The sequence below is a fragment of the Eublepharis macularius genome, chromosome 10, assembly GCF_028583425.1.
Source record: "Eublepharis macularius isolate TG4126 chromosome 10, MPM_Emac_v1.0, whole genome shotgun sequence".
Taxonomy (NCBI): domain Eukaryota; kingdom Metazoa; phylum Chordata; class Lepidosauria; order Squamata; family Eublepharidae; genus Eublepharis; species Eublepharis macularius.
The window spans coordinates 42,855,401-42,882,193 of NC_072799.1; the positions used below are offsets into that span (position 1 = coordinate 42,855,401).

At 39.3% G+C, this 26,793-nt stretch overlaps 2 protein-coding genes across 3 annotated transcripts in view; one reads left to right on the plus strand and one right to left on the minus strand.

Annotated features, from left to right (window-relative positions):
* LOC129336536 (WD repeat-containing protein 49-like) overlaps window positions 1-2,613 on the minus strand; it is a 50,029-nt gene extending 47,416 nt beyond the window's left edge. The window contains exons 1-2 of the mRNA XM_054989664.1: window positions 2,534-2,613; window positions 87-319 (exon numbers count right to left, since the gene is read on the minus strand). Coding sequence (XP_054845639.1) covers window positions 87-281 — 195 coding nt within the window. The 5' untranslated portion in view covers window positions 282-319; window positions 2,534-2,613. The remainder of the gene's footprint in view (window positions 1-86; window positions 320-2,533) is intronic.
* A 4,432-nt stretch (window positions 2,614-7,045) lies between these two features.
* PLK4 (polo like kinase 4) lies at window positions 7,046-26,655 on the plus strand. 2 transcript variants are annotated; one of them, XM_054989897.1, is made up of 16 exons: window positions 7,046-7,195; window positions 10,731-10,826; window positions 11,958-12,053; window positions 12,136-12,250; window positions 12,871-13,900; window positions 15,337-15,437; window positions 16,984-17,360; window positions 18,488-18,592; window positions 19,480-19,582; window positions 21,147-21,296; window positions 21,730-21,854; window positions 23,508-23,596; window positions 23,740-23,884; window positions 24,107-24,247; window positions 24,423-24,529; window positions 26,094-26,655. In XM_054989897.1, exons 1-16 carry the CDS (start codon window positions 7,166-7,168, stop codon window positions 26,191-26,193), a joined length of 2,910 nt encoding a protein of 969 aa, XP_054845872.1. In that variant the 5' UTR covers window positions 7,046-7,165; the 3' UTR covers window positions 26,194-26,655. The 2 variants fall into 2 exon arrangements, with proteins under 2 accessions (XP_054845872.1, XP_054845871.1); XM_054989896.1 differs by lacking the exon at window positions 7,046-7,195 and adding an exon at window positions 9,706-9,807.
* The last annotated feature ends 138 nt before the right edge of the window (window positions 26,656-26,793 follow it).

A 26,793-nucleotide genomic window follows, 5' to 3' on the forward strand; every position in this document is an offset into this window, starting at 1 on the left:
GCTAACGTCCTTCTCTTTTAGGATCTTAACACCTATCATCAATAAATAGCACTTTCTTTAAATAATATTTTATTTCTCAAACTTACAAGTATAAGAGAACTTTTCTTCAATTTTAAGTTTCTGGTCCAAGTGGAAACCAATCCATCTTGGCCCACACATATGATGTTACCATCCACAGTGGAAGAGATATAGAGGATTGGCTCTCTGTGTGGAGTTTTTGTCACTCCAGATGGATAGAGAAGTGATGTTTCCTTAGATTTTAGAAAGCTCTCTTCCATCATAGAGTATTCCAGTTAAATTTAAACTTTGGTAGGGCCACCTGAAAGGGAGTAAAGAAGATGGGTTAATTTCTTTTGTATTCTTGGTATACAGATTCATTTAGCAATGCAGGCTGCCTGGAATTCTTGCATCCTTAGGAGAGCCAGTGTGGTGTAGTGGCTAGAGTGACAAAGTAGGATACGGGCAACCCAGGTTTGATTCCCTGCTCTGTTGCAGAAGCTCACTAGGTGACCTTGGGTCAGTCACAAGCCCTCAGTCTAACTTACCTCACAAGATTTCTTTGAGGGAAAAAATGAAGGGGTGGAGAATGAAGTAAGCTGTGTTAGGTCCCCATTAGGGAGAAAGATGGATTATAAATGAAGTAAACCTTAGTAGCTGAATAGTGTAATCCTAAAAATAATTACACCATAGAAATCAGTGGGTTTAGAAAGGCATAATTCTGTTTAGGATTACACTTCGGTAACACTGGAGTCTGAGAAAACAGATACATCTTGTCACCACATAAATTGCACTATTTCCCTGTATACAATTCTGATGTACCTTCATTAGAGGCAGGCACAAACTGAAATACGAACTAAAGTTCGTCACAAACTGGGCCAGTTTGTGGTTTGCGAACCAACAGTTCATGGCAGCTCATTTTTCACAAACCATGGTGAATTTTAGCCTGGTTCATTTGGTTTGTATTTCAGTTCATCACTGCAGACAACTTGGCCCTGATCGATCAGTTTCCTAGGCAATGGGGGATGAGCTCTCTGCAGCCCTTCTGCTGACCCGAAAGTGACGTTTTCACAAACCAAACGAACTGGTTCACGAACAAGGGCAAGTTCATGAAAGTTTGTGGTTTGTGAAACACAACGAACCATGAACCACATGGTCTGGAATTTTCCCGGTTCATGCTCATCTCTAACCTTCATCTAGTTGCTTCCATTGCTTGACCAGTGCTTAAAAAAAAACAAAAAAAAATTAGGCAAATATTCTAATATTTGGAGTCATTCTGATCTCACTAAAAAGGTATTTTAAGTATGTTAGAAGCAAAAACTGTAACACATTTCATGTTGCATATTTTAAGGTTTAAAAGGTAGATTACAAATCTATTTTATTCTGTAGGGTTGTGTTTGTATTAACTTGGAGGAGCTGAGCTCTCACAAGGAATGGGAAAGCATGTGAGTATCTGCTTGAACAGTGCTGCGGTTGCGAAAAAGGCATGGAAACAAAAATGAAGTGTGGATTCAGCCTCTGTATACTATATGGGGACAGCAAACAACAGATTTAATAGGAATAATCGAATAGCCAGTGAATTAAAAAGCAAGAGTATATATTCTGAAGCTTGTTGTGTCTTCGAGAAATGATTTGCTATGGTTTTATTCAACCAATTACTCATGGATTTGCATTTCATTTCAAGAGTGCCATGGTTTTCAATTAATTACATTGGGTAATCATATGAGGATGCTGTTCAGTTACGCTGACTCTTCAGGAGGGGCAGACCTGACTCGTATCCCTTTAACTTCCCTCCTCCAAATACACAAGGTGTGGCATTAGAAAGTTTTCTAGGGATCCTCCTCATTTCTGCTGTGCCAGAACCTGATACTCATCTCAAAGGGAAACCTGGTCCCTGTGTTAATAGAGCTGTTGTGAATAATGTAGTTGAGCAAACTTGCAATTGAACAAATGTAAAGAGATTACACATTAACTAATAGCTGGCTTGCACAAATTATAAAGCTGCAATTTTATGTGCAGGCACCCAGGAGGAAATCCTGCTGAAATCAAAGTGAATCGTTGCTACTATTTTTCAGTTCTGCAATGCTTTACAATTTTATGTCCCATTTCAGAATACAGTAATTAAAACACACAACAAATATGAATCCATATTGACTAAAAGTATACAAGGCAAAAAAACCAAACCCTAACAGATTTTTAGTCAATAGACACTTATTAGATGTTTTGAGAATTAATTCAAATCATTCCTTTACAAAGGAACTTTTAAAAGAAGTGATTACAATACAAGTTCAAATTGTACTTTCAAACAAGCAGCAGTTCCTGATCCATTTTCTCTTTTAAATAAAATCTGCACTATCTATCAACTAAAGCAGAATTGCCACTGCTCAAGTTGATATCAAGCAAACAAAATGAGCTATACATCTCCACCTAGCACATCTGGTATCCTTTCTTGAAAATGCTATGTCACGATATACAAAGAAACAGGGACAAGATCTCACAAATTTATCACAAGTAATATTTTATATAAGGGACTCACTTTCTGAATGCTCTCCCACCTGCTGTAGCAGTGACCCTTCCTCTTTTGTAATGGATCAGAGTTTATTTATGGGTTCTCCAGGATGCTTTGCCAACAAAACTATTCAAAAGGCTTATTTGGAAGCACTGAAGTTGTTATGGAGACATAATTCAACAACAGCAGAACAAGGAGCTGTTAATCCTAGCTACAGTTTCATGCTTCCTCGACAATCTTGAAAGTGACTAAGTTTAAGCATGATCCTTTTGACTTAGTATGTCTGATACCTAAAAAATGCTGGGCAGGACAGTGGGCATAGATCAGCAACGTCTCGGCATCCTTTTATATTCTGGTGCCCCAAGCAGACGCTTATGTGACAAACTATCCCTGAATCAGGGTACAACAAATGGTGGGAGGGGAAATCACAAATGAAAGCCCTAACCTGGCCTTTGCATGAAGATTGCACCGTGAGCCTAGACCTGTTCCAGCTAAACAGTCCATGCCTGGGCCCTGAAGAGTAGATATTTTCCTCACTCTTCATACAAGGAGCTCTGAGCATCACTCTAGGCTACCTCCATTTTGCTCTCACCCTGGTTTTGGTACAGCCTAAATTTTCTTTCAGTGGAATGGGACTTTCCTACCTCTCCCCTCCCACTACTGTCCACTGATATCCACTAAATGATGCTCCTCTGAGGAAGGATATCCTGAGGAATGACATGGGTGGAGGGGTCTGTAGTGGTGGGTTATAAGGCAATGCATGTGGTAGACAGTACCTTGAATTGAATCTGGCAGCTGACAGGCAGCCAGTGTATGCTCCACCTATGTGTGTATTGTGTGTGTATGTGCAGACTTATGGTGACTCTGTGAATGAATTAATGACCTCTAAATTGTCCTGTCATTGACAGCCTTGCTCAGCTCTTGCAGACTAAGGGCTGTGGCTTCCTTTATTGAGTCAATCCATCTCATGTTGGGTGTTCCTACTGCCTTCAACTTTCCTAGCATTATTGTCTTTTCCAGTGAGTCTTGTCTTCTCATGATGTGACCAAAATACAACAAAGTCAGTTTAGTAATTTTAGCTTCTAGGGAGAATTCAGGCTTGATTTGATCTAGAACCCACTACATAGTCAAAAGCTTTGCTGTTATCTATAAAACACAAACTAATTTTCTCTGGTGAGCTCCAGTAACAACCATACATTTGAAATGTAATCGCTAGTCCTTGCCCTGTCTGCCTTCTGCTTCAAAAACTGAGGAGGAATATACCAGCCACCTTGTCATTATACGAGGTTAAGTGGTTCAACTGCAAATCAGCACTCTACTGGTTCGAATCCCAGCCTTGGGTAAGCTACTCCTCTCAGCCCCAGCTTCCCAGCTGTACTGTGGAGATAATAACACCAACTTGTTCACCGCTCTGGGTGAGGCACTAATCTGTCTAGAAGAGTGGTATATAAGCGCAGTTGTTGTTATTATTATTATAGATGACATGTGTTATATAAGAAAATAACAGAGTATACTTGATCCAACATTTCTAAGTCAAAAATAGATTCAGTTATTTCACCTGGGTTGAAAAGAAATTAAAAGAAATAGCAAGATAGGTTTCAAGCAGGACTGTACCACACATTAGAGTCCTCAGTGTGGTGCCTGCAGGGACCATGGGGCCTGCTGACACCATTCCTGGCATCTGCCAAGTGTTTTTAGAAACCGGGTAGGTCAGGTGGGTTTTTTGCCCAGCAAGGCTTCTGATCAGCTATAGAAAATCTGACTTCTCTAAACTATTTCTTCTCCTGAATAATTCAGTTTTGCATCGTTTGTGGAAAGCCAGGAGAGTGGGAGCTTCCCTGACCACCTCAGCATAAGGTGGGGCTACCACAGAGAGAGCTTTTGGTAGACACTGCAGCTCGTTTGCTCTAAGGAGTTAGATGGAGCATAAGTCCCATTCTGTAGTCACTCCATTGGCTTTCCATCAGTTACTGAGCTCAGTTCAAGGTCATAACGCTCATATTCAAAGCCCTTCATAACCTTGGCCTTTCATATCTGTGGAACCACTTCTCCCCCTAAGTTTCCCTTGTCTGATCAGGGTGTTCTGCTGGGCAAAATCAACATCTGCCCACACATGCTTTAAAAAAAACTAGCACCAGTTTTAACAGATTCCTGGAAGACTCTGTTGCTCACCCCCTCCACTGCAGTCTATTTTGGAAGTTCAAGTATACAGTGTTTACCTTTCATCTTGTCTACTTGCTTGTTGACACTCAAAAGTTCTGAGAGGTTGCTGCGGCAGGGCCATACTGATACATCTTCAGCAAGGCTCATTCTATACATTTAATAATTCTGTCTACTAACATTTTCCACCAATTAATTGGGACAGATGTTTAGCTAACTGGTCTCTTAATTTCCTGAGTCAACCTGGATCCTAAAAAAACCTGCTATTTTTTAAAAGTATGGTATTTAATTGGTAAAAAAACCCATAGAGACTTATGTTAATGACCAATTATATATTTTTGTTAGAAGGCCAGAATTTTATTTTGGAGTTCTTTTAAGAACTCATCTGGACCCAGTGATTTGCTTTTTTATAAAATTGTCAATTAGATCTAGAAATCCCTCTTTGCACACCTCTATTGAGTTCAATTTTTTCACATAAAATGCCTGAAGTTTGTTTAGAGACAGGTATCTGACCAACAACTTCTACAGTGAAGACAGATGCAAAAAATTGTGTTCATCATAAAATCGTAAGACCCAGAGGTGAAGAGGTTAGAATTTCCAACTAGGATCTGGGAAATCCAGATTCAAATCCCCACTGTGCCATAGAAGCTTGATGGGTGACCTTGGGCCAGTCACACACTCTCCGTCTAACCCACCTTAAAGGGTTGTTGTGTGGATAAAACGGAGGAGTGAAAACAATGTAAGATGCTTTAGGTCCCTATCGAGGAGAAAAGTAGGATATAAATGAATAAATAAATAATCCCCCTATCACCCTTCAGTAATCCTCTCACACCTTTTGGATTCTAATGGCCTAACAGCTTCCCTTGCTGGTTTTCTGCTTCTGATGTTTATAAAAAAGTTTCTGTTGTTTGTCCTAAGCTGTCTAGCAACATACACCTCAAATGCTTTTGATTGCCATGGGATATTTGTAAATTAATGTTTGAGGCCTGAACTATGCATTTACTTACAATATTGCTGGATGCTATACCCATAAGACAACAACCACACTATTTAAGGTTGCAATCCTAAACATACTACCAGACTAATCCTATTTTTGTTTATTTGGGAATCACTTTCATAGAGTTCAATAGGCTAAATCTCGAGTAAACAAGATTCAAGTCCAGCTGCACCTTAGAAACTAACTAGATTGCCAGGGGTATGCGCTTTAAAGTTCCCAGGTAGAGGGTGAAAGTATTGCAAATTAGAGTGTCAGGAAGCCAGCTACAGTACAGTGCAGAAAATTAGCATCTGGAGTGCAAGAAAAATCCTATGTCCTTTCAATGGGAAGGGGGGCGTTTCATTCCTTGCAAGTAATTTCCCTTTGAAGAGAAGAGTAATTCCCACTGAAGTCAGAACTTAATTTTGTTAAGATCAAACAGCAAACTCTCCAGATGTCTGTTCCACCTACTTAGTACAAACAAATTTGATGCACTGCAACAGTCGCTGAAATCCAAAAGCAATCCTGACATAATACCCTTATTCATTAATCGTGTTTTTATTCCATCCTTCAAGAAAAGAGCCATGTGGCACAGAGTGGAAAGCTGCAGTGATGCAAGGCGATCCTGTGCTTTTCCTCGCTCCTGTAAAGTAGACTAAACATCATAAACAACAATATCTGAAGTTCAAGTTTATTAGAACTCTTAATGAGATTCGATTGTAGCGCTAGAAAGGGCCTAGAAGCGAGAGAAAAGGATTGTGCTGGGCACGAAGGAAAAGCCGCCACCGACGCCTGCAGTTTGCAGCAAGTTTAAAACGAAACAAAGATGTTAGGCAGACTCGTTTAGGTTAGACTGCGCTAGTGCGAGGAGCTAAGGTCTCAGTTAGACATACTACGAGGATTGATTCATTCGGCATCGACTTCTTATCGCGCAAGATGGAGAATCCGAAAGGAATTAGTACGAAAAGGGGGTGGACGGTTGCCAACTCCGGGTTGAGATGGGGGAGGGACGGAGTGTGAGAGGACTTTAGAGGGATACAATGCCACGTCCAAAGCTGCCATTTTCTCCACAGAAACTGATCTCTGTAGTTTGGAGTTCAGTTGAAATTACTGGAGATTTCTAGGCCCCACCTGGCGGTTGGCAACCATGGGAGTGCGGATAAAGACAGGGCAAAGGAAAAAAGAGCCATCAGCCCAGAGAAACTCAAGCGCGAGATCGTGCGCAAGCGCAAACAGAAGAATTAAAAAAATCTCGCGCACGCGCATTCCTGTCACTGAAGGTCATAAACAGGAGCCCGAACTGCCCTCAAAGAGGATGGGACGGTTACGCGATGACGTCAGGCGCAGGCGAAGGAGCAACGGCGCGATTTTTCAAAATGGACCCGGGCAAGGAGGGGGTTTCTCCCCGGCCCCCCTAGCGGGGAGGGAGAGGCCGGGGCGGCGCAGCGGTGGCAGTGGCGAGGGAGGCCGTGCGATAGGGAAATACTGTCTACACGGCGGAGCCGCGAGACCGGAGCGCAGCCATGGCGACCTGCATCGGCGAGAAGATTGAGGTGGGCAAGCGGGTCTCTGCGTCGCCTGGGAGGAGAGACGGGGCCATTGGGCGCTGCGGGGGAGGGGGTCTGGGCTGGGTCCGCCCACGTTTCCAAGGGGAGGCGGCCTTGCTCGTCCTCCGATTGGTCCTCTCTGGCCGGACGGATAGATGAGATGCAGAAAGATTGTTGGGCGGGGCTTTGCATCACTACACGGTGCAGACCGGCTGCGGGAAAGCTGCGGCGCGTTAGGCTGTAGGGGCGTGTGTATATAGGGGGGTGCTGTTGTGGAGTGCTTTTCTTAAAGTCTCTGCAAGGAGGAGGAGGAGAAAAGCAAATATACAAAAGGATGTTTTCTGGCACTTTATAGACTCGGATCTACTGTGCCATAAACTTCGGTGGACTAGAATCGAGCTCCACGGGTGCATGTTTCAGGGTCTTGCTTGACATATACATTGGCATAGGGGGGAAATGGTAAACAGTAGGATCAGAAGATATCGAAATGCATTCTGAGACATTTAAGAACGTAAGAAGAGCCCTGCTGGCTCAGATCAGTGGGCCATCTAATCCAGTATCCTCCTTCACACAGTAGCCAGCCAGTTACACTGGAGGGCGAAATAAACAGGGCACGGAGGCTGAGGAGCTCTCCTGTTGCTGCTTCCCAGCACTGGTATTCAGAGGTTTCTTGCCTTTGTATATGGAGGCTCACCATGGCTAGTAGCAAAATTTCTATGGCATCTATGCAAAGTTCACTTGACCTCAGTGACTATTCAAAATAGTAATCCTAGGTGATAACCCAGCCTTCCTTTCCTTGCTAAGCTAATTTAATGCCTGTAATGTAATCGGAATCTGTTTTCTTTACGGAATCCTATTGAGTTCAACATGTTACCAAGTTCAGAGTTAGCAGTTTTTGTGCTATTTAACTTTTTCTTTATGCCATTGTATCTGCCAACTGAATTCATGTGTTTGATTGATTGGCCTCTGTCCTGTAACAGCTTATACCAAAATAAATTTGTTTGCCTTTTAAGTGTCACAAAACCACTTTTTGTTATTGCTGTAATAGATTAATGTAGCTGCCCCTTTGGAATTTGTATTGTAGCTGAAGGAAGTTCCTCTATTCCTGCATTTTCTTGTCAGGAAAACTTTCCCTATTGAATTTCTACCTGCCAGCTTTTTAGATCCACAGGAGCTGTGTGAGAAGAGAGTGGTAATTCTAAATTTTAATGCCCGCTGCTTAAGATTGTAGAATCATGCAAGGGGATATGTTTTCCTAGTCTAGCCCACAATAGGAATCAAGAATATAGTCTAGGAAATGATATTATGGGTTAGATGCCAAAGGAAACCTGGTTGACTTTGCATGCATAATTTTATTCTCAAATGTTCATTTTATTTATTCTCAGCCCTGTTATTTACATTTTATTTTGTTCTTATATGATACCTTCTCCCCAGTATGAAGGGGAGGGGCGAGAACGATTGTCAAAAATTTTTGTAAAATTTTTAGTCCACACGTTTTTACTAGCTTGCTTGCCCAGTACCTTGTGGCACACTGATGGTGTGAAAAGGCAGGGGGTGGGGGGGAGAAAACTTCTTTCCAGTTTGCAATAGCTTCCCTATTTGGTTGCCTGGAAATAATTCATTATTGTTCTAGGTGAACAGAGAAGTGGTATTTTAGAAGCCTGTGTTAAAGACAGCTACTACATTGTTTTACAAGGCTTAACTTTTTTTAAAAAATGGCATGCTAATGTGAATGTGTGTGAGAATAGGCCCTTGGCTGGCATTACAGAACATTATATTACCCTTGGTGGTGCCCATCTGTGCAGTCTGAAATTCTAGATGTATTTTACTTGTCTCCCCGCCCCCCCAACATATTCTCATTTTGTCTAGTAAATAATTGGTATAATGTACAATTAAATGTGGGTGCCTAAACCCATAAAGAAGATTTGGGGCAGATTGGCTATCCTGAGGCATACAAGTTTAAAATTTCTTGGGGATGGTTCTGTGGAGAAGATTTGTTTACATTGAAGGGCTGACCAGCTGTCAGGCTGTTATGAGTGAGCTCTCCTAAGCATGTGGGGAAGACAAAAATGATGTGGCCCAAAAGAGATCAGTGCCTTTTGAAAGATTAAGTAATTCATATTAATCTTGAAAGGGCATTTTAAAGTGTGTAGTGATATGCTTAAAAGCTTTGGCAAGTCTTCGGAGTGCCTGTTCCAAAGGCCTTCGAGGTCAGGGTTGTTGCTCACATCGGGGACACACACACACCTACACCGCCACAATTTGGCACGCCTTGTCGAGAGGCGTTTAAATAGTTTCCCGGCTTCAGTAAGAGCCTTTACTACGCGGCCCCAATGCCGCGATTGCCCCGCGGGAGTCGTGGCGGCGGCCGGAGCTTGGCGTCCCTCCGGAGCGCTTTCTCGGCTGCTGCTATGGCAGCCGCGTCTCCCCTGAGAGCGGGATGGAGGGCGGCAAACCCGGCAGTCTGCAGGCGTCCTGCTGCGGCTGGCACTCAGTGGGAGCGAGTCCCTGGCAGGATGCCGCAGTGGCTGCTCAGTCTCTTGCTCTCGCCCGTGCCCGGCGGCGCTGCCTCCTCCGCCGGCATGTCCCAGTGCTTGCCCTGGGAGAACTCCATTCAGGTAAAGCACCGTCCTTCTCTCGCTCGCAGCAGCGCTTTTAGCCCCGTTGGAGAAACAGCCCACCGTCCTCAGAGGACTGAGCATGCCCAGTCGCTGTGGATGAAGCCTTCAGCGTTCCCATAGCTAGTGAAAGGTCTTCCTACAGTAGAGGAAGGAGAACAGGGTTTATGAGGAAGAGCAAGGCGTCTGCTGGATTTTTCTATTTAGTTATGAGTATGTGTGTGAGGGAGAACTGGCAAAAGGGTGTCTCTCTCTGTGTGTGTAGCCCTTGTGTGTAGTGGTCAGAGTGATGGACTAGGATCTGGGACAACCAGGTTCAAATTCACACTTTTCCATGGAAACTGTGATCTTGGACCAGTCACACACTCTCAGCCTAACCTACCCCACAGGGTTGTTCTGGGAATAAAATGGAGGGAAGAAAATTATGTAAGCCACCTTGGGTCTCCATTGGGAAGAGAAGTGGGGTCTAAATAAAGTAAAATAAAATTACACACACACACTTTTTAAAAAAAAAGATTTCTGTGGTGGGGAGATAAGTCAGCCCTATTTCTCTGTTTTTAGTGGCATTTTCTTTTATACTTTAGGAGTATATAAGAAATGAGAAATGAGAAGGTCTTTTCAACTGCATTCTAATGTATGTCATGGCAGTCTCTGTCAAAAACCTTTCCTTGTAACTTTTTTGCCTTGGAACAAGGTAGATTGGTTTTTAGCAAAGTGACTTAAATTGGTTGTGTAAATCACCAGGAAAAAAAGGATTTTCTTGCATCTCTATTAGACAAATCTTCCACACAGTATGAAAAATTTACATAAAATATTTTTAAATGGTTAGATGCAGCACATGCCTCTGTGCTATTGCCAAGGGTGGCTCCCTGTCTATAAAGACAAGAAGATAATAACAACAATCACTTTTTTTCCTCCCTCAGGATTTCAAGGTGGGGAACCTGCTGGGCAAGGGCTCCTTTGCAGGAGTCTACAGAGCAGTATCTTTGAAAACAGGCCTAGAAGTGGCCATAAAAATGGTAAGTGGCCATTGAATCAGTTACCTGTACAAGTTGGGAAATGATAGGCATTCCAGAATAAAGGACAGCAAACACCACGGAAAGACGAGTCTTAGCAATAATGTCTCTGGCCCACTGCAGCCAATGAATGCTGCCATAACTCCGAGACACATCCCATGTGTTGCTACTTTTCCAGTGCTTGGCGTCTGTAGTTTTCTTGGCAATTTGAATCCCAGATTGCTCAGATGTTTAACCTCTCTGCTCTTCAGTGTCCTTCCCATGCTTTGTTGTACAAATACATATACAGTCATTATTGCTTTAAGACTTCACTTCTGAAGAGATTGGTCCCTCAAAGTGTTCTACATAGATCAATCTGAAGATTTTTCTTCAGGATTTGCCTGTTTGGGACAGCTTTCCAGATCAGAAGTGTTTGATCTGAAACAAGGGCCGCCCTGAGAGTGTGACTGAGATAACAGGGACATAAAGACACTGCAAATGGTGTGTGGGAGGGGGCAAACAGACTGATGTTAGCTTAGAGCCAGTCATTTCTACCAATCTAGATATATGACTTGGGCATACAAGCTCTATACCTAGGGTGGCAGATTTGAGTGATTCTAGGCTTGCATATCTTTAAATGTTTATTTTAGCAATGGGTTAGAGCACAGCATATTTGCTATTCAAATAGATGAATCTGTCAGCATTAACAGAAAAAATAATTTGAGAATAATAGGATTGATACAGAGTTCCTTTAGGTGCAACCCTATGCATAGTTACTCTAGTTTAATCCTGCTGAAATGATTGGGTTTAGACTGGAGTAACTCTGCATAGGATTGGACTGTCAGTTAATTCAACAGCCATAATATTAGCTTCTGCTGCTTAAAAATGTGCAACACATTTCCATAGGTTCTAGAATATAAAAGTAAGCCATAAACATACTTAGAACTTACAAGGATTTACTTGCAAGTTTAGGATTCAAGCCTAATACTCGATTCCTAACCAAATTTACGATTTAGTCAGAGTTTAAGACCATGCTCCTAAATGTACTATGCAAGGAGAAATGTGAGCATGCCCGTTCTTTTAACAGAAATGATCTTTATTTGTATGTATCAGCTTAAAATTTACAGTTGAGAAAAAATTCTGGTATATTTTCAGATTGACAAAAAGGCTATGCACAAAGTTGGAATGGTACAGAGAGTTCAAAATGAAGTGAAGATTCATTGTCAGCTAAAACATCCCTCCATACTTGAGGTAAGAATGTACATTAAAAAGACATGAAAATGTTCATATTTAGGCTGCAGCATACTTAATATTCATCCTTTTTATGTTCTAGTTGTATAATTACTTTGAAGATAGCAACTATGTATATCTGATATTAGAGATGTGTCATAATGGAGAAATGAGCAGATACTTAAAGAACAGAAAGAAACCTTTCTCTGAGGAAGAAGGTAGGTGTGAAATGTGTTCATTGTCATACTTTTGATGAGCCAAGTAAATGGGTGGGTAGGTAGGATCCATAATTTTTTTTGAACCGTAGAATCCCATGAAATAAAGCACTCTTGAAAGTCCCCTCAGTATCAAGTGAGCCTGATTTTTGAGATACCATTTCAAAGCCTACCTAGGTGTGTGGAACTAACAGTACAGTTCTTTAGATTTTAGCCATGTAGCTTGACCTGCTGTTAACGGAACTCTGAAAAAATTGCTGTTATCAGAATTTTTCTGTGAAATATATAAAATTGTGACTTTTAAACTGGAAATTGTTAATTGCCAGTTGTTGGGATTTGCATGTCTTCAGAAACTGACATTTACAAATGCTACAATGGGTTTCTAGGGAATATATAAGGAAAATAAAATACTTTAATATGAGTATGTCAGAAGTGCTTTTCAGTTTATTTCTCCTTTGAGTCATTTGTCAGCTGTTCTGTCTCGAGTAATGGATCAATTTCGGAGTTGCAGTGTTTATGTCATACTGAGTAAGTGTTAAAACAGGTTCGGTGAGAAAGTTCAAAGATATCAGAGCAAATATGCATAAAGAATCTTCACTTAACATTTTTTTAATTCTATGTAGTTCGGAACTTCATGCATCAGATCATTACAGGGATGCTGTACCTTCATTCCCATGGAATATTGCACCGAGACCTCACTCTCTCTAACCTCTTACTCACCAACAATATGAACATTAAGATTGCTGATTTTGGACTAGCAACTCAACTGAGAATGCCTCATGAAAAACATTATACAATGTGTGGGACCCCAAATTACATTTCTCCAGAAATAGCCACAAGAAGTGCACATGGGCTTGAGTCTGATGTTTGGTCCTTGGGATGTATGTACTATACTCTTCTGGTTGGAAAGCCACCTTTTGATACTGATACAGTAAAGAATACCCTGAACAAAGTGGTATTGGCAGATTATGAAATGCCAGCATTTTTATCAGTAGAGGCTCAGGACCTTATTCATCAGTTACTTCGCAAAAACCCAGCAGATCGTTTAAGTCTTTCATCTGTTTTGGATCATCCTTTTATGTCTAAGTGTAACTCAGCAAGAAGTAAAGACTTGGAAACTGCAGAAGGTTCAATGGATAGTGGAAATGCCACCATTTCTACAGCTTTTACTACATCCTCCAGTGTCAATACTAGTGGCTGCTTGAAGGAAAAGAAGAGACTTTTAATGGGCCAGCCACTCCCCAATAAAATGACTATCCTTCCTAAAAATAAGAATGCCAGTGATGCCTCTTCTGGGGATGGAAGCAGTTCTTATAACAACTGGGGACTTCCAGTACAAGAATTAGTTAATACCGGTAGGGGAAGAGCAATGCCACTGATGGAAGAACGGCCACATTCACGCTACCTCAGGAGGGCACATTCTTCTGAAAGGTCTGGTACACTCCATAGCCAGAATCAGGGAATACCAACTCACGTGGAGAGATGTCATTCTATGGAAATCCTCTCGAAACCCAGAGCAGGAGTAAGAGAAAATATGAGTTTCTCACCGACAGATAGTTATGCTGATATTCCTGCAGTGCTAAAAGAAAAGCTTCCCACAGGTCCTGGCTCTATGGAAAAACATCTCTCTCCACCTGTTAAAGATCAAGTTTGGTAATATTCTATTGTAGCTTCTTTTTCTTTCATTAAATGCTTTATGCTCTACTACACATGCTCTACTACACATATTTTAAAAGGCCTAGGATTGCCGCTTGATTAGAAACCAGAGCCTTGATGAGGGCAAAACAAATGCAGAATGGGACAAAAGGCCCCTCATACTGGATTTTTTTGGAGTCTATCTTTTAGAGAAACCAGTTGATACTCCCCAGTTATTGCTAGTACTTGTACACTTAAAGGGCTTAGAAACTACACTGTAATCTCCAATGTCCTTTTTTCCCTGTTGCCATCCTGTAGATGACATGACAGGGAAAAGATATAGCTTTCCTTTAAAAGCATTACTTTTATAAGGTTGGACCAAGGCTATCACTTTAATTTTGAACTTGAGGGATTTCCATGCTGTACATCTCTCTGGCCTAGACAGGAGCTACCTTGTTTAGACTATTTGATCATGAATAAGTACCAAAACATTAGAGGAGAGAACTAGTTGAGGGACCCTTAGAATAAGGAATGTCATGCTGTGTCCATTCTGTCAAGAGACTCCATTTGGCCAATTGCAGCCAAGAGATGTTTAGATACTGAACAGCTGCCATGTGATTATCAAATAGCATTTTTTCAGAAGTAAGAATAATCTCAACATCCTTCCTAGGAAGTAGTTTTTAAAACAAACTGCCAGAAAATGTTTGTTTGGCCCATTATTTCTTTGAATGTAAGCTGTGGATCACTACTGCTGGCTATTTGTCCTATCTGTAAATAATTTAAAATAATGCCTTGAGTATTTTACTTAATGCTTTACAAATTAAGCGCTGCTCCCATGTTGTCCCAATGAAGCATCATTTGCCTCAAGTGCTACGACTCTAGCTGCAATTAACCTGTTTTCCTGTGGTGGTGATGGAATAATCTGCTCATTGAAGTAAATGTCCACACTTATGTTTTATTTATTATTGTCTGCCATTCTCACTGGGACTCCGGGAAGATTACATAGCGTAAAACAGTTCAATCAGTAGAATGAAGAGACATCTAATAAACAATAGAACAGAATGAGGACTGTAGAAATATGAAAATGATATAAGTATTAAATATGACATGTTGAATAATGCAAAAAATAAAAAATATAATGCAGTGAGAAAAATAAAAATATACAGCAACATGAAATACATATTAGTATTACTCCCACAGTCCTGTTGCAGTTAATAAAACATCTTCTTGAATATTCTGTTTATAATGCAGCCCTACTTCCTTTATTAAAATGTGCTCCTGAACCGTTCCGCTTTGCATAGTTTGTGGGAAGCCAAAAGAGTGGAAACCTTCCTTACCTCTTGAGGCAGGCTATTCCATATGGTGGGTGCCACTATAGGCAATGCACATGTATCAGTAAGTTGTCTGTGCCCGTTGTTAGAAGAGATACTTACAAATCTTTCTCTTTTTTTTAGTTCAAATTTTCTCTATCAAATGAAGCCCAGTGCTGGTTTATTAGAACCAAAGTTGCAAACTGAAACAATGCAGCAGTGGCTTGGAAACATGCAGCCAAATGGTATGAATGTTTGTAGTACTTTTATAACCACCTGCTTAACATTAGACACATTCGCCTATTACATTTCTTGTAAACAGACCATGCTCATGAGCAGAACCTACCGGGGCTCCGTGTGCCCTCGTCCAAGGATAACTATGTGGATATAACGATTAAATGAACCTAGAAAGGCAATCCCTGTGGAAAGAAGGTTGCTTTTAAATGACAACAATGTCCTGGATTGTGAAGTGGCAATCTTGCTGCTCTTTTCCTATTTTGGGAGATTCTGGTTCACAAGTAATACATAAAAAAGACTTTTTTTCACTGTTTAGAAATTGTTGTCTCTTCAGAAAGTCCATCTGAAGGAGGGTCATACCTGTGTAGCAGACCTATGCATGTTTATTTGGGATGTGGTGTTCTATGAACTGAGTTTATAATAACTTGAGTCCAGCTTGGTTTTCTCAACTGAGTTCCAGGTTGCATTTCTTGGTCATGCTGTAGTCTAACAGAATGTTGGAACTGGCTTATTTAGAATATATTGCTGTATTTTGAAATAAAGCAGCACAAATATTCCATAGTGAAATTTTAAAAAATCACTGAATATACTACTTGGCTGAGGTAGTATTCTTATTGGTATTTTGATAATTTTTAAGATTCTGATGTATAAGAAATATAAGAGACATAACTTTTTATCATAGTTAATAAATTAAATCCAGTATTCAGAAAGTGATCAGATGTCAGTGTTGAAACAGCTTAACTATCTGGATAGACAGAAAGGAGGAAAACAGCAGATGATGATTAGTGTTGCTGCAGAAGGGAGGGTGGAGAGAAGAACAACAGGGACAGAAGGCAAGGAGGAGTTTTTGTTTGCTTGCATCATATTCGTATTACATTGTAGGATAAAGAAGCACAATGGAGCTGTAACTTAAGCAAGGACTGCTTAAAACTTCTCAGATGTTTCCTTTTATGTTGAAATACTCAGAATCCCTTGGGGAGTTTTAACCACAGGACACACATTTAGGATTATCTGAATCCTCAGACAATTTTCCTTCAATTTTTATTTAATTGCCTATGTACTTTGGCAGGAGGTTAATATAATAATTCATACACTATATCTGAGCAGAAGCATTGCTGCTGTCTTGATACCTTCCGCAATGCTTTACTTTGTCACACCCACCCCATCTGTTTGAGCTGAAGGCACGAATCTGGAATATAATACTTAATTTCTTCAAAAGCAGGTATTCTTTTTTGAAACAAAAGAATTAATGTGGTGATTATATATGACTGTTTTTAAAACCAGGAACAATCATATTCCCATTAAATGTAAGGATGCTGTTGAAACTAAAATAGCTTTGCAATTATTACATTTAGAAAATATTATATGATACAACAATAATATTGTCTTGGTCAGGTGTCTTATTTGAATTGGAACTGAAACTCAGAAAACATTTTCAACTGGTGTGTAAGATTACTTGGAAGCAGATGAAAATAACATACGGGAAACTTTTTTCTTCTGCTAGGTATGAGAAGAGCCTTTCCAAATCATTAACATACTCTTCTGTTGCTTTAGCTCCAGTGCAGGAACTTTCATACCACAAGAGTGTTAGGAATGCAAATGGAGATTTCCCATTTCAACTTGGTGTGCCTCAAGAAATGCTGAAAAATACATGGAATGGCTTAAAAGGCAAAAAGACACAAGATGGTGCACAAACAACTATGTCAGCTGTGCGGTCACTGGGTGAAGGGAAATTCACCACTGGACTTCTGTGTAAAGCAGAAAAGGTTCTGCCAGCACCTGCACCAGATCTCCACACAGTTTCTGAAACCAGAAAAAACTGGGTTGAAGAACGACAATTTGGCCACCCAAAACCTACGTTGCAAAGTATTGTATCTCCTCTGAATGCTCATAGGTTAAAACCAATCAGACAAAAAACAAAAAATGCAGTGGTATGTATTGTGTTACATTTCAAAACTATTAAGGAATTATAGTAAAAACTAATGTTATAAATGTTTGCCTTATTAACATAAACCTTCTCTACTGAGCAGAGAAGTTCCAGATAAGCTCTGTATCTGGGTAAGAAGAACTGTAGCATCAACTTAAACTCATGCCTTCACTTATAGCTCAGTCATTTCTGTTGATTTCAGATGTACTGGCAGAAGTAGTCACTTGTACTGCTGCAGCCTGAATTCCATGCCTGTTAATTGACCATGTGGCAGAGTCAGCCGCTTCTCACCTGCTTGCCAGCAAGGTTTCTGACTCAGCAGAGGATACAGCTATTCTTGTCCAACATAGCTGTGCTGTGATAAGAGGCAGCCATCTGAGCAAGAGTGCTGACAGCTACCATAGTTGCATTATAGACCTTTACAGGCTCCTGTGTCTAATCTTAATCCCAGTTCTCCTTGATGAACGCCTCACATTCAGCCCTTCCCCAGAAGCCTTGTTCTTATGCATTTAACTCCAGTGATAACGATGTGTAAAATACTTGGTGTAGGTTGTTTTCTTTTGTTGTTGATATCTCTGGGGGGAGATAAATATATTGGACCACTTTTTGTTGGGAAGTTTGAAAATTTGAACCAGAACGTATTCTTTAATTTATATAAAGAAATTAAAATAATCTGTCTTTCTTTGTATTCCTGTCATAGCAATATTAAGTAGGAGAATTTTCATTAGTCCAATAACTAAAGAATTTCTTTTCAGTTCTTAAACTTAATCCTCTTGTGTATGTCTTTCAGTACTGCTGCTGCTTTTGCCTGCCTCCCACTCCCTCATTTACTTTTTATTGCTGTGTGTGATCCTCCCCTATTTGTAAATGCTGTAGGGTTGGAACTTCCTATTGGTTGCTTTACAAAACCACACCAGCTTATTAGCTATTCAGTTACACTGAAAAGAGTGTCTCATTTGTTTGGGCTTATATCAATGCTAGGAGCACCTTGTTCCTGAATACAATCTACTATTTTGATTAACTGTGATATGTTTGCCTTAAAAGTAATGTAAGTGGAATAGGGCTCTTTATACCAACTACTTTTTACAAGAAACACCATTTAGACTGTTTTGTTTTTAACATATATCCTAGGTGAGTATTTTAGATACAGGAGAAGTGTGCATGGAATTTCTAAAAGAATATTGTTCCCAAGAGCTTGTAAAAGAAGTTATGAGGATATCTTGTGATGGAAGTGGGGTGAGTAGCAATACATTATAAACATTCTTATTTCAATTGTATCTGTACTAAATAAACTGGCTTATGCTAATGCTACGAGGCATAGAGCTTAAAAGTAATAGTGAGGAAGGTTTGTCATCCACTGAAATGGGAGTCGTCTATCTATGAAAACTCAGGCCACAATAAATGTGTTAATCTATAGCTTCAGGACCCCCACCCCCCCATCAACAACTTTCCAGAAGCTTTTTAAAACACTGCATGGCTTAAATTGAACACTCTTTTTAAAAAGTGCTTCTATTAAGATGGAGTTTTGGACACGTTTGGTATAAGCAACAGATTGTTCAGTCATGGCTATCCATGTTCTATCAAACTACTTGGGAAAGTTATGTGAATTTAGTTATGTGATTGGTTCAATCTTGGTTGTTGTGGGTTTTCCGGGCTGTATTGCCGTGGTCTTGGCATTGTAGTTCCTGACGTTTCGCCAGCAGCTGTGGCTGGCATCTTCAGAGGTGTAGCACCAAAAGACAGAGATCTCTCAGTGTCACAGTGACACTCTGAAGATGCCAGCCACAGCTGCTGGCGAAACGTCAGGAACTACAATGCCAAGACCACGGCAATACAGCCCGGAAAACCCACAACAACCATCGTTCTCCGGCCGTGAAAGCCTTCGACAATACATTGGTTCAATCTTCTTTAAAATCCTGACTCAAAGTTGATAACTCTTGAAAAATGCAGCACCTCTTAATGTGAGGGTAGCAGATTTGTCTCAGAAGCGACTGGCTTATGACAGAAGCCACCCTGTGAGGTCAGTTATGGTATCTTATACTACATATCACTCATTAATTTTCAGGTAAGATATTTTAAGTACATAATTCTTGGCTGTGAGATTGTTTTTTCTGTGTCTTAAGGTCACAGTTTATCATCCAAATGAAGGAAGAGGCGTCCCTCTTAAAGACAGACCTCCACCTCCTCCTGAAGACTTAAATATTTATAACTTTGACAGCTTGCCAGGTATGGTACATTTCTATCATTCCACTTAGGAATGTCAGCAAACTTTGAAAGGAACTGTGCAACTCGATCAATATCCCTAAGTAGGCTTTGTTTCTCAGCTGGGCTTCCATGCAACATAATAAACCATTACTGAAAAGGAGGGGGAGCTTCAAAAGAAGTTTGTAATATGGCAGAGGAGTCTGTTATTCAAAGGCTAAAGTCCAATGGGATGTAAACAACAACATCTTTACAAAATTGTTAGGATTTTAAGGTAGATGACATTGAAATGCTTAAATATGATTGTACGTGCATTCTATTAAATGCATTTACAGTAGATGTGGGTGATTTATAGGAAACCATTTAAAGCTCTCCCATTTACTCTTAAATGTAATGTTGAAAGATATAAGTACTGGATTTTCAGCATTGTGCTTTTTCCTAAACATACTGTATTTAAAAACACTATAGGCCATGGAGCTAACATAGTGGATTTGAATTACAATGTTCAAGCAATGAAATTCTGGCATACGTGTGTTATGTAAGTTGATTCCTAGCTGTACCTACCAGTAGCCTTACCAATTACCATTAACCAATGTTAAACTTATGAAGAATCTGTCCCTCCCTCTTAAAGAATATATTTTAGAAAGAAAGCTGTATTAATCTGCTGAAGCCAAACTAACAGAGGGTCTTGTGACACCTTTAGATTAAAGTATTTGCGGCATAAGCTTTTGTGAGTCTGAGTCAATACTAAAGTGAGCTCAGGCTCATGAAAACTTTTGCCACAATAAATCTGTTAGCCTTTAAATTGCCACAAGATTCTCCATTAAACAAAGAATATGGGTTAATGCTTTCCGGTAGCTGAAGTTAGTGTGTAAAATATCTTATTCAGAATGGCTTCTGGTGTTGCAGCTCTTACATGGGAGCTGCTTGAACAGTCTCCTTCCAGTGATTCATGTAGTGATTGTAATTTGTAGAGTGGCTCACCTTATGGATCACTGCCATGGCACAGCGTTTCCGCGTACGGTAGAACCAGACACCTTTGGGGAGCACTTGGTGGAGTAGGCTGTGTAATGGATTGGTCACAGGGCAAGCAACTGTGTAGGCCAACAGCCACATCAATGCTTTTTCAAGTGGATTTCATTGGACTGTTCTATGGCCCTACTACTGCTTAAATAAGAAATATCTTCTGAAATAAATGAAGTTTTGGTCAAACTATGCTTAGTATCTTGCACGGGACTGCATATATTTTTCTTCTCCCCTTCCTATGAAGAAAATCCATCTTGTGTGCACAAGCCTTAGAACTGTTGCTCATGCGTAAAAGAAGAGTTTGTAAAATAATTGAATGGTATTCTCTCTGGATATTTTGGGTGTAAGAAATAAAATAATTAATAGCCAGGGGATGTACTTTGAAATCTACTTGTGTAAAGCTATATTTTTAAAAATGTAACTTTCTCCCTTCAGGGTGGTAGTGAATGGGAAGCTTGTGGGAGGAGAAATTTTAATTTTGAGTTACAAAGATGTTCTAGTAAGAGATACGTTCCAAACTGAACTATATAAACCTTTCATTTTATTCATTTTCTTGTTTTAGAGAAGTACTGGAAAAAATATCAGTATGCAGCTAAATTTGTGCAGTTGGTAAGATCCAAAACACCCAAAGTTACCTTCTATACCAGATATGCAAAGTGCATATTGATGGAAAACTCTCCTCCCGCGGATGTAGAAATTTGTTTTTATGATGGTATATACTCTTAAACTATTTTATATTAAATATTTATACTTGCTTTAAATTAGGGGCTTCTAGCTAATGTGAAAGTTTCTTACTCTTTATATTTTAATTCACATTGTCAGTTTTACTTCTCACGTTTCATGTAAAAATTCTAAAAAGCCAAGATATGAAATGTAACACAGAGAATCTTTATGTGGGGTTCCAACAGTTCTTTGGAAATATAACAAATATGGTGACTTGCATTTTTACTAATATCTGCTTCATTGACTAATGCAAGTGCTAGTGGATTGTGCACTCAGTCAGACTCATATTCATGTTTTCAGGAGGATTTAGTTTGTTCTGAAAGTAGTTCTCATGAAGCACTGCTTTCGCTCTACTAGAATGGTTATAGAATTGTCTGCTTGACAACTACTTGTGTATTTACAGAAATGTTTGTTTTTTATAGGGGCAAAAATACACAAGACAGCAGGTATAATTCGAGTGATAGAAAAATCTGGGAAAGCCTACACTCTAAAAGAAGACAGTAATTTAGAGAAGGATATGCAAATATATGTGGATCATGCAAATGAGGTAAATTTTACTTGTACCTCAGTTTTTAAATTGCTAACTAATTCCTATCTCTGTTTTGTACTGCCAAGAGTTCTGGAGAGCTCTGTGAGAATTCGAAGAGAAATGGGGGAATTATTTTGCTTACAAAGGATAAAATGCATAAAATGTCTTTAGTTTTAGAAACCTGAATAGGATGGTATACCGATATATTGTTATAGATTGGATATAAGGTTAGGATCTGATAAGATGAAATTGGTTAAATATTAGTGATGAGGTAGAATGCATGATATGGAAACTTTGGCAAAATAGTTAAGTTAAATAGAAATGATCTGTATAGAAGCATTAGAACATATTAAGATATAGCAGTAAGAATGTACATGGAGACCGCTTGTTTTGACCTTTAGTTGATCTAAAATTGAATATTGTATAGGAAAAAGATTGTATTTAGTTTGAGAAGATACACAGGAGTTGGAATAGGAGATGTAATATTGATGAACTCTGATTACGGTATGTTTTGTGCACTCTGTATTTTATTATAACAACTCTTGTAGAGAAAAATCTTATTGTTCCTCTGACCCTGTTATCCCCCCTTCTTTTTTTGTACCCCCCCTTTGTTCTGAATTTTTTTTAAAAAAAAGAGTTCTGGAGAGCTGTGCGTCATTTGGGTTGGCCTAGTAAAAGGTATTACATGGCTTTTGTTTTTAGCTTTTTTTTTTTTTTGAAAATTTTTTTATTGGGTTAGAATCCATTATTTTTGCGTTTACATTCAATTTTCCCCAATTTTTCATCTCTAACCCCCTCCCTTTCCCCCCCCTTTTGTTGACTTCCAACAGCTTTCCCACCCTTTGTCCCTTTTCCCTTACTTCTATTAGATTCCTCTATCTAAAACAAATATATATTCTCCATTAATCTAAGCAGTACACCCTTAGCTATTTTTAACTTTGCATGCCCAAACTGTAAGTCTTTGTTTCCATCTTAGATAAACAATTTATCCCATTTTTCAATTTCAAATATTTCTATATATCATAAACCATGTAAATCATACATTCATTTAAATCAAACAATTTGACTTATTCTCTATATATTACTCATTACATCTTTTTGTAATAATTCTGTATACCTCTCATCACATAGTCAATCACTTTAACTCATCTATATCTTCAGACATTCAGTTTGGTACATTTTACAGATCTTACCAAAAAAAGAAAATATTGTTAGTTAATCAATCCTTATATTTAATCCTTATAGTTAATTATTTTCTATCTATATTCTGTTTGTTGACCTATATATATCTATATATATATCAATCTATTAGTCTAACTGCTTATTAATTCACATTTATCACTTCTCCCCCCGGTAAAGTCCCCCCCCTCTACTTCAGTATTTCAGGGCTTTTGTTTTTAGCTTTTGATAGCATGGTTACCTGCAACAAATTTCTTATGAAGTTATTCATAAGATCAAGGAAACATGACTGCCCAAGAAGAAATAAAGAACTGATTCATCTTTATGCTGATCAGGTTCAATGTTGACAGTTGACCACAGAAATGTCTTTTTCAATTTAGAATGTATCTTTTACAGTTAACTGCACATTTCCTTTCTCATGAAGTGCTACATTCCTGCTTTGAGAAGAGGTTAGCATATTTTAATGTAATGTTTTAACTTTTTAAAACACAGGGTCATCGAATTTGCCTTGCACTGGAGTCTGCTATTTTGGCAGAAGAAAGAAGTGAAAGTGTTCCATTTTTCCCCATTATTGTTGGGAGGTGAGCAAAGTGTGTGGAATGTTTCTGTTAAAGTGCATTTCATGTTCTAAGGAAGTTTCAGTATCAGCTTTCCTATGTTCTTAATGGAGGCAAAAAGGTTGAATGCGTGAACTTAACTCTTCTATGGTGCTGTCTGTTATCAGGAAACCAGGAAATCCAGAGTCTCCAAAGGCTTTGCTACCACCTCCTGCTATACCAGGTACATGCCCTTCTTTGAATGATGTTGCCTCACTGGAGAGAAATACGGCTGCCAGATCCAAATATCCAAGTCAAGCACCTCACCCATCTGTAAGTAAACATTTGGATCTTACGAAAACAATCTGCTGCAAAGATAATTTTTATGTGTTAGAGGAGTCAACTATATATAGTCAAAGGTGATGGCATACTCTAAGAATAAAACAAGTCAGCTATCAGTTTGGTAGAAGAGGCAAGATGCACTTTAAAATATTGAAAATATGCTATAGAGGTAAAATTCAAGATTATAAAGTTGTGTATTTGTTCACCTTCTAGACGACGTTGTACGGAGGGTCTACATTCACAGCAGCTATGACAGAGTCAAGCTGCTCACCCATTCACCAAAATGAGTGTGTTGTAAATTCAGCTCAACTCTTGAAGTCTGTATTTGTAAAAAATGTTGGCTGGGCTTCTCAGGTGAGTCATTAATCAGTTACTAAAATCTGTACATTGAGATTGACCCTTGTCAGTCTATGCTAACATTTCTAAAGAGAATGAAAAATGAAAATGAATTACTTTCTAAAATTTCCCAATGTTCGAGCCATTTCATAATTATGAATTCCCGTGTTCCCCGTACTTTTTTTTTGGTCAGCTAACAAGTGGAGCTGTGTGGGTTCAGTTTAATGACGGATCTCAGTTGGTAGCTCAGGCTGGTGTTTCTGCTATCACATATACATCTCCAGATGGTCACAGTGTTAGGTGAGTGTGTTATAGTAAAAATTTAACTGCTGTTTTACGTGTTTGTGTATTTTTAAATTTCACCACTAACATTCAGCAGAGAATGTTTCTGAAATGACTATACCAGTGCAATAATATACGGCAACAAGATCCACTCCAGCAAAAGCGAAGAATGGAAGAATAAGATTTATTCAGCAAATCAATGGTTATATTATGTCAACTAGGTTATCCAGAATGTGCAGAAGGTTGTCTTCAACCTTTTGGTTGAAGGAGCAGAGCCACAGCAAACTTCAGTATTTCCTTCAATGTAGAATCAAAAGAGGAGCCACTATAACAAGGAGTTTTCCTCTACTGTTTGCAACGTTACTTATTCAGTTGCAAACTTACTCATTGTGCTTATTCATAAAGTGGCTGGCTTCTATTATGATTGGTGGGGTAGGGGGAAGCTAATATTGGTCAGACCCCGCCCCCTCCCCGGTAGCTGCATTTGTACATCACTGGTGAATGGGATTCTTCATGCAAGGAGAAATGAGGCAACAGCATGGCAACATTCTGGATATGCACGTATGTCCTTAAAAATTAGCCTGAGGGGAAAATAAGCTTTAAAAGGGATAGAATGTGAAGTTTCTAAGACTAAAAGTCAGAATCAGGGCAGAAATCAGCCTCATTAAACACAGGACCTTGGAGAATCTGGAGAGGGGAGACTTTGAGGTGATGGGATGAGGACAGCTAGATTGGTGGAACACAAGATAATCTTGGAGTAATAGACCTAAGTGGGAACTTCTTGTTACAAATTCAAGGAATGAACTGGGTATTATACTTGGTGAGGGAGGAGGTGGTAGAGTCACCTTTCTTTCATGGTTATGATTATGTAAACAATAGCATGGCATTTCATTTCATGGCACAATTTTGTATTGTCTGCTGTATGCAGTTTTAGGTCTGCAGTCGCTCTATCGTTATGGTTTTCGCTTTATGTAGATGGGAGTTCTTATCCCATAGTAGTTTGTTGTGTAACCTGTAAAAACCCTTTGAGGTGAAGAAAATATTCGTGTTATGGAATGATACAATCAACATTCAAGAAGCTCTATTTTTTCCCTCCCAACTAGTTAACTGAATCAGAAGCTAATGTTTATTCAATTTAACATTTGCTCTTTCTCTCTGGAGAGTTCTTGTCCACAGCAGTAGTGAAAGCAATAAGAGGTCCTTCATGCTTGTTCTAAGGTGGTAGACAAGAAAAAAGGTGCAATTTATCTGCTAGGATTAGCATTCATAGTATGGAGGCACAAATGCTATATTTGACCAACTTTTTCGAAAAATGTGGTTAAGCTTTTACATGATTCAGTACCAGAATGTGAAAATGTGCTACCCTTTAAACAGTAAGCTAAGAAGCACTGCTATTAATTAGTATCCCTACTGGTTTCTGTTTGTGATTAAATGGAAATCTTGGGCAGTACTAACCAGAAAAGGCAGGATAAGCTATGACTTGAGGGCACTCTCCTCCACCAGGTTTCTTACCCATGCAGCTTATTAAAATATCTCCGGTATCTCCTTAAATGTACTCATCTCAACTACTATTGTCTGCTAGGTATGGAGAAAATGAAAAGTTGCCTGAGTACATCAGAGAGAAGTTGCATTGTTTATCTTCCATTCTGCGGATGTTCACCAATCCAGTTGGACCCCACTGAAACACTTTAGCTGTGAAAGCTTAATAAATAACTTAATGAAGCAGAGCTTCCTACAGTCAGACCTACCTTCCTACCTGGAGCTAACAGAGTGATGAAGAGTTGCTGTGTCCTGCTTAACTAAGCACTTGTAAAGCTTTCCATAAATGTGATCAATTAAGGCAAAATTGTTTGCGTTCTTGTGATTATGAGAAATCATTGATCATCACAGTTCTCCAGGATTTTCCAGAAAAGGAGGCTGAACTGTATATTTGTGCTCTCCATTGTTCTGACAATTCTAATATCAAGAAAATACATCTCTGCTATTGCAGTTTTTGTACCTGTAAATACCTTGTATTTTACGTGGCTTTCAAGTAATATGTAAAGTGTACTGTTTTATAATTGTTTTATATTTTATTTTTATAACAGTTTCTAATGAAATATTCCTGCAAAAGCTTAAAAAAAATAAATGCAGTGAGATCTGTTCAGATGCCTTGTTTCATGTAGTACAAGTTTCTCAGATATAGACAGAATGCAGATATTTGTACAAAATTGTTCCTCTACAGTGTAACTCTTTAGTACTTACCTACTTGAATATGATTTCTGAATGTTTCTTTGTCAGTT

Excerpts from the sequence above, each read along its gene's own strand:
- PLK4 (XM_054989896.1), top strand. The coding sequence starts at position 9,706 with ATGCCGCAGTGGCTGCTCAGTCTCTTGCTCTCGCCCGTGCCCGGCGGC. Across the intron at positions 9,808-10,730 it reads CCTGGGAGAACTCCATTCAG|GATTTCAAGGTGGGGAACCT; the intron begins GTAAAGCACCGT and ends TTCCTCCCTCAG. Across the intron at positions 24,530-26,093 it reads CCAGATGGTCACAGTGTTAG|GTATGGAGAAAATGAAAAGT; the intron begins GTGAGTGTGTTA and ends ATTGTCTGCTAG.